At 27.9% G+C, this 8,432-nt stretch overlaps 1 protein-coding gene across 1 annotated transcript; it reads left to right on the top strand.

Moving 5' to 3' along the window:
- Window positions 1-484: 484 nt before the first annotated feature.
- On the top strand, window positions 485-8,004 carry LOC111635217 (homeobox protein HMX3-like). The gene is made up of 2 exons (XM_023380113.1): window positions 485-876; window positions 7,074-8,004. The coding sequence occupies exons 1-2, from the start codon at window positions 531-533 to the stop codon at window positions 7,721-7,723; spliced, it is 996 nt and encodes a 331-aa protein (XP_023235881.1). The 5' UTR covers window positions 485-530; the 3' UTR covers window positions 7,724-8,004.
- The last annotated feature ends 428 nt before the right edge of the window (window positions 8,005-8,432 follow it).

Raw genomic sequence — 8,432 nt, 5'->3', positions numbered from 1 at the left:
ATTAACAAATCAATATTAACTGCATAATAAATAAATTATTACCGTTTTTTTCAAATTTAAATTTTTAAATTTAGTCACTAACGGCTAAAAACAAGCGAGCGGTTAATTTAGTTTTTTTTAAAAAAAAAAAACACGCTCCAGCCAATAGAAAAATCTCTGATATTTTACGTAATAATTAAAAAAAACACCCCGAAGGGGGGCGGGAGAAGTAAAATACGTCTGTTTGAAAATTTGAGTTTTTTAAAATGTCAATTTCACGAAATCAATACGAGGCTGTTACGTTGCTTCCGGCAAACGCGACCAATCAGAATCGAATACGAGTAAAGAGGCGGTGTTTGGAGAAGGCCTGGTTTTTCCCTATTAGATACCAACTCGTTAACAGCCAATCGGCAGACTCGAAGCGCCTAGCTCGCCTTAGTCGCCTGTTTAACCAAGTGTTTTCAAATAGTCGCTTTGAACTATCGTGTTTTCTTGATAGGAATGTTTTATCCGGATATAAACGTTTAAATTTTTTCTAATTTTTATGAAATATGTCATCGAGATCGTCAACACCTCAACCTATAGTCGAACAAACAGTATCTAAAGAACCTACTTCACCCGCTAGAAATCCATTTTCTATTAACAGCATCCTGAATAGGAAAGAAACTAAACGTAAATCGTTACTGATTTGTGTACAAGATCAAGAATGTGCTAATATAGAAACTACGGCTGCTGTTACGCATTTATGTTACGATCCACATTTACCTTCCGTTATTGGGACCTCTGTGTTACCAATTTCTCCAATTGTTGGTTCTGTTCCACGTAAACCCACACCGTGGTATCCCTGGGCACAAGTAACACCAGATAATGTACAGATATCTCTAGAACATTCAGCAGGTATGTTAATTATTATTATTTTTCTAACCTTTTTATTCTGTATACATATACCTAGGTTTTCTGATGTGAAGGTGTGTGTTTTGTGCTGTTCTACGAGTCTTGATCATAGTTTTAACGTTTCGTATCTCGTTTCCACGCTTGTTTAATGTATATAAAACCCATAACATTTTCTATGGAGGAGCTCTCCAAGTATAACGTTCGAATGTTATTAATAAAAATTGCTTATGAACGTTATTATTATTATTGCTTTTGAACGTTATTAATAAAAATTGCTTATAAAAAAAGTTGTAGTTTTATCAACGTGTTAGTAAAGATGCTTTGCACTCTTGGAAAAACTAAAGATAAAAGCGCAAATTAAAATGTTCTAACTTAAAAATTATACGTTTTATCGAATTTTTAACGTTTATACTTTATAAATTTAACTTTTATTCGAGTTTTAATGGTTAATTTATTAATAAAAGTCGTTTATAAAAATGTTGTATGGACTTATTCATCATAAATGAACGTGCTTCATACGCTTGGAGAAACTAAAGAAAAAAAAACGAAATTTACAATTTATTAACTTAAAAATTGCTTCATAAAATTATTTATAATAAAATTATAACATTTTAAAATTAAAATCATGTAAAAATATTTACTTTAAAGCGAATTAATTAGGAGAAATTGCAACGTTTTAATCACTTCTATACGCATGCTACTATATAGATTAATTTAAAGTAAGGTTTAATGGCTTTAAAACCTTATAAAAACTTATAATTTTGTTTTTATATGAAGATTTAATAAAGAAATTTATTATAAATGATATAATTATCGATCGAAACGTATAAAATTTTAAGTAAATCAAGGAAGAAAGAGAAGATACATTAACTTACCCACTCGATACATTTACAGAACCATTATTGTGATCGTATATAATTTATTTATCGAATGGAGCCTATAGGCAGCAATATTTTAAATTGTTATAGTTCTATCCAGTCCATAAAAATCTAAGTTGGAAAATCAAATAAAAATTGTGCAATGAGTTCAATTGTGTAGGCTCTCTGAGAGCATCTCTGTATTGTTCTATTTTCTATTTAAACGTCCATTGGGAGTTCAGAGACAATGTTTCTGTCTATTTGAAGTATTGTTCTTCTTGAAGTGATCTCTTTCCGGATGCTCTAAGACATCAAACCTTTTTTTATTATATCAAGAAGGGGTAATAAAAATAGAATCACAATTTATCATCATTTCATAAGGATACGCTCACCAATACACTTTAAAACAATTAATTAAACATTATTTAATTAAATTTCAGTTATTCTAACACATTTTTAAGCTTATAAACATAAAAAAGCACACTAAAAACTGTATTTTAGAACATTTTTAAAATCTATTTTCTTCCTCATCTGATGCGGATTTTAAGAGGATAAGTCTGGGTAAATCGTTATATTTAAGGAGGAAAGAAAAAAAAATTAAAAGAAATTTATTACCAGTGATATAATTTATTAATTTAGAGTATAATGCTATATATTTTTTTTTCGTACATTCCGTTATTTTGTCACAGTCTGTATGACTGTAAGCTCTTAACAAAACCATCAAACTTCATGCTATGTGACACGTGTCTTGTTACTGTTATCACCATGATGGTTAGTGCTTGTCAGCTTATCGATGATAGGATGCTAGTTCTTTGCTTTGTCAACCTCTAGACACTTTCATTTTGTTCTACACACTTCATTTTCGAACTTACTCGCATTACATGATTCTCCAGATACATTTCAATTAATGGAGTTTGTATCGATTCCTGATTCAATTAATATCAATAAGCGATGCTTACTACAGATTTATTAATATATTTTCTCGTTATATAACTTAATTAATACTTAATTTACATATTTATTATTGTATATCGAGCTTTAGATATGCTATTTTCTAGTCAGTCTATAGAAAATACAATAATATTTAACGAGCAGCATTTCCAATCTCCTTCACTCTACAGGCCTATAATTATAGTATAAATATCAAATTTGAGTAGGTAAATTTGCTTTAATTCGTAATTTAACACTACAAAGCATTAAAATTAATTAATTTTATATAAATTCGACCATTTTTGCTTCAAACAATGCTTCGTTTTGTGTATAATACGCACTAAACTCTAAAAAACCGAGCGAATTTACATGAAAATCATTAAAAGTCTTCTGTTTTGAGGAAAGATAAAGGTGAGAATTCGGATTTATATTTTTCTTGGTTATTTTTATAGGAAATTTATGTTTTGAATTCATTTTAGGACCTATAATTGAGTGTCTATGTTAGTAGCGTGTAGCAAATTAAATGCATTTAATGCAGGTCACAGTATAACTCGGATATCTTCTCTTAGAATAGTCAGCCATCCAGATAACTTTCATTAATAATAGTTTGTCAAGCCTTGGGGAACACTTTCAACTTAAACATCCAATTCTAAATCGTACTATCTAAATGGAATTTCAACTTATTTTAAATCTCTAAAGATGAATAAATTTTATTGTTAAATATAAACGAAATCTTTAGAGAATATTAAATTTAACTTTAAAATTATAAAATATATAAAGTTTTGTACACATATTTTACATTAAATAAGAAAAATTTAGATATTAAATATAAGAGAGAATCGCATTTGAAGCTTCTCGTCTTCCCGCATCATTTAAGAGACTTTTATCTTTTAAGCATTAATATTGAATTAAATAATTAATAAAGGAAAATTTAATTTATATATTTATAAACTTTATAAAAAGCTATTTTTAATTATAATAAAACAAATAACGTAAATGTTTTTAATCTTTTTTTAAAAAAGACAAATGTGTGCCTATACATTATCAGTTTGCAATGCGCGCTACTAAAATTAAATCTTTAGCGCAATTTTTGCATAAATTCTAATAATTTTTGTGCTAAAATCATCTAGATTTGTTGTAAATTTATATTTTAAAAGTTTCTTTTATTTATTCATTATATATATTTTTTAATTTATAAAAAAATTGTATACCATTGCGTGTAAAGTTTGCGTACATTATATATTTTTTTTGGAAAAGTACAGTTAAAATGTGTTTAAATATTGTTTTAAATTAATTTTTATACTTTATAAAAGGTGTAGGAGCATTACTTACTTCTAAATTTTTAATATACATATCGATAACATGGAGAAATCTGTAGTAAAGTCTCCTCATCACAGCATCAAGCATCGCATCTCTTCTACTTAAATGCCGTTATGTCCGTACGGAAAGCTAAGTTGTAATGCTATTCTAGGTAATTATAACTTATCTCCTGCTTATATTTGATTATTAATTGAATTTGCTTCTAAGAAAATCGCTTTAAAAGACTTTATTCCGAATCCATTTTGTTATAAAATCTACATTAAAGCATTATACTTTTCTCAACTAGAAATTCTGATGCCGATATACACAAGCTTGTTANTACAATATTTATATAATTTTCGACGAATAAAATCCATCGGTTCGATGTTAAATCGACATCAACTACTTCACTGTATCTCAAGTGGTTACGATCTATATGTATATAGATATATATTTATATATAAATATATATCATTTATACACATCACAAGTTTATCATTTCATTTTTCTTGATCTAATTCTCACGAGAGAGAAAGGTTTGTAAACTCGAGTATTGTATAAAACCAAAAATATTTCGACATCTATCATATAAGAGTGATATTTTTTGAGTGTTTTTTCCTTTAAGCCATTTGCCAGTTGGTTTTTTTTCTTTCCCTCCCCTTCTTCCTCTCTTTTTCTACCCCCTTTTACGTCATACTAAGGGGACGATGGAAGTAAATTTGTTGGAACAATTCATCAAACTTTCGTCTTCCCCCACATCCATTTCTGGGTCTGCAAAATGTCACATTTAATGCTTAGATTATTGATTCTTCACTCTATATAGTTCTATCCAAACCTAAAGGGAATTTTAACAGCTTTCTTGGTCTCAGCTGTTAAACTTATTAGATCGTACATATTGATTGTTCAAATCTTTTCCCAAATGCACCAATTTGATTTTTCAACTACTCAACTTGATGTTATTGATGACACCTTTTTTCAAAATTCATATTTGTCTTATAACTCTTCTTAGAAAGCATTTATCATCCGCTTTCTTCTNCGTTTCTATATGTATATAAATGTGTTATATTAAAATCTATGTCATGTGTGATTGAATGATGGAATTCTTTGTTTGTTGATCATTATTTTCCTTATTAAACCCAGTAGACTTATATAGACGATACATGTTTTATTTTATGGATTTGTAATCGAATGCTTTCACAAACATAAATTCTCTTCAAATATCTCATAATATTTGACAGTTTTCATCGATTTTTATTCTCGCTAAGTCATTTAACGTCTGCTTTACTCCACCAATCGGGATTGTCACGGCATTTGGTAATAATCTGCACAATCAACTAGATGATTTTTACTGTTATCTCGTTCAGAACTCCAAGAAAAATTCTCAAAAACATAAAAACTATCGAATCGATTATATCTATAACTATTAATCAGATGTCTTTGATTTATTTCAATGTATATAACCATAAAAAATGAATTATTCTAATGAATATATTCAGTTCTTTTACTGTATAAAGTTGGATATTCCTTCGTTTGCATTGTGAATAAATTAATAAAAATTGATAAAAATCTCACTAAAATTTAATTAAATCATTTAAAATAATATATATTTACTATCGTTTAATATGTTTTCTTAATTTGAATCGAAATTATCTGTAGAATCTTTAAAGAAGTTGAATTTTAGTAAATAAGTGGAGTATTATTCAAGATTTCTAAATTAAAAATAAATGATTATTTTATATTTATTTTCTTATTTTTTAAAAAACACATTAATACTTCAAACGTTATATTCTTTTTATTATTAATACAAAAATCTTTATCCAAATGTTTTGCATGAGCATCTTTAGAGTTATTGCTGTGTGAGGATTATGTTGTTTTCTTCGTTATCTACAATAAATATATTAAGAATTAGTAGAAATATATGAGAGAATCTATGTTATCGTGTTAAAGTTAACGTATTAATATTAAATGATGAGGATAATAAATATGAAAGGATAATTTGAAGAAAGTTACGTCTAGTTACTTCATGCGTTGAGGAAATTTCGATCGGGAAACAAAAGTTTGCTTATTAAGAAGCCAAAAACGATTAAACTTTTCGAGTTCGATCGCAGAATTAACAGAGTGGAAAATAATGCCATTAATATATTTGAATTATTTAAAGCGAATGGATGCTTTAGAGAAACTTATTTCTACATAAAACTATAGAAATTTTATAAATAATATTTTAAAAATTATGTAATTTTAGATGATATTAAATACTATAAATACAAAATATTTAAGAAATTATTCAGAATTCATATAATTCATCAAGGAGTAACACGAGGAAAGTTTGCGTAAGAGCGATGCTTTCAACTCATTAAATCGTTAATTTTCGTTAAAGAGAAATTAAAATTATTAATAAATTTCGATATAAAATGTATTATTTTATTTAATTTTTATTCGTTTTTTTTAAAAATATTTTATTTATTAAATTTAAATTGCTTGCATTATTCTATACACAAGAAGCATTTTACAATTAATTGTAATGATGAATCTATTTAATTTATTTTAATAAAAAGTAGGAAAAAATATGAAAATAATTGAAGTAAACTGACGATAATTTCGAATCGTTTTGCCTCCTTAAAATATTCTTTTCTAATTAAAGCTTGAAGGCGACCTTTTTATGAAAGAAGTTGAAAGATCCATTAATTTGTTAATTACATGAATTAATTAAGTGCTACTTACTTTGTCTTTTGTTAATTTAAAGAATTGACTTAGGTCAATAGGTAATTTATACAAATCTCTTTGAAACAACGTTGTAAAAGATGACGTGTAACTATTAATTAATTATAGATGTATTTTTCTTATGTAAAAATTGACTTATCTTAAATGCAGTACAACCCCGTTTATATTAACTTTTTTTAACCTTCCTGACCTGGAAATAATGCCAAAACACTCTCTTAAAGTGTTGTAGAATTAAATTTTTAAGTTTAAATTGTCGAATTTATCATCGGAGAAGGGTAAAGATGCGCGGTTTTTTTTATGAATAAATTGGGTTTTACTGTGTTTATTTTTTTTTTGTAAAAATATTTAATGATAATTTGTATAAAATATTCTTCAATATTTACAATAAAACAGGAATCATCTACAGAATAGGGAATGATGACAGGGTCTCTGTTTACTCGGCAGGTACACCGAATACACTAGCCAGATCGTCACAGACATCAAGCCATTCAGAACAGATAAATGCAAATAGCCCAACATCCACACCAGCAACGTCACCTGTACCAACATCAAACGTCACATCTACAGAAGCTGAAGGGGATGACTGTACAACAGGTGATTGCAGAGACGACAAAAATAAGAAAAATCGTAGGAAAAAGAAGACGAGGACAGTATTTACTAGAAGCCAAGTATTCCAATTAGAGTCTACATTTGATATGAAACGTTATTTATCTAGTTCAGAACGTGCAGGTTTGGCTGCTTCACTCCATTTGACCGAAACACAGGTTAAAATATGGTTCCAGAATCGAAGAAACAAGTGGAAAAGGCAATTAGCTGCTGAGTTAGAAGCTGCACACGCTGCAGCAACACAGAGATTGGTTCGAGTACCGATTTTGTATCACGATTCGACTGCTGGCCCTCCTACGCAATCTGCAGATTCACCTAATGCTCTAGGAGCCAATCCTGCACCCACATTATCCACTTATCCTTCACTTTATTATCATCCTACTTATAGTGGAGCGCAATCTTCTACAGTAAGAGCACCGTTGCCAGGACTTGTTTGAGGATAGAATAATATAAAAATATATATAAAATATATATAAATAAATATATTTGCTGATAGATTCCACGTGGAAGAATGACTTTACATCATCATTACGATAACAAGATGAGGAGGAAGATTTATATCCGCTTGTTCAACGAATCAATGTTTTTTGCTTTAAAAGTCATATTCTGGAGTCTATGATGATGAAAACACTTGTCGAAAATATGGAATTATCCTAATTATTTATTAATATCTTACAAGAATCTTGTACATTTTCGGTTTATATTTTTCTTTTCTGAATCCTTCTCGTGTTATGATTTAATTATTTTGTCAAACAGATGATGATCTTTCATGAGAAAATTCGCTAAAAATTCGAATTTAAGCAAGCGAAAATTAATTTTAATTTCGTTTAACGTATATATAATTGTTATATCATTAAATAAAATTGCTTTTGTTGTAAATAATAATTCAATTTTTTGATTTAAAAGGCAAAGAAACCTCATTTCGTTTCTATATGTATATAAATGTGTTATATTAAAATCTATGTCATGTGTGATTGAATGATGGAATTCTTTGTTTGTTGATCATTATTTTCCTTATTAAACACTAATTATATATTCGATTCTTATTAAATTTCAAATATTATCATTAATTATAAAGTTCTCATCAAGAAAATTTAGGGAAAAATGTTCAATTTTCTGCACTTTCTTACATCGTTCTTAGTTTTA

This window comes from Centruroides sculpturatus, unplaced genomic scaffold (assembly GCF_000671375.1).
Source record: "Centruroides sculpturatus isolate CEXI.00-Female unplaced genomic scaffold, Cexi_2.0 scaffold878, whole genome shotgun sequence".
In the NCBI taxonomy this organism is placed as follows: domain Eukaryota; kingdom Metazoa; phylum Arthropoda; class Arachnida; order Scorpiones; family Buthidae; genus Centruroides; species Centruroides sculpturatus.
This window is presented reverse-complemented; position numbering and strand designations above follow the sequence as displayed.

Bases quoted from the DNA above. Each gene is read 5' to 3' on its own strand.
- LOC111635217 (XM_023380113.1), top strand. From the start codon at position 531: ATGTCATCGAGATCGTCAACACCTCAACCTATAGTCGAACAAACAGTA. The intron at 877-7,073 runs GTATGTTAATTA...ACAATAAAACAG, and splicing joins ATCTCTAGAACATTCAGCAG to GAATCATCTACAGAATAGGG.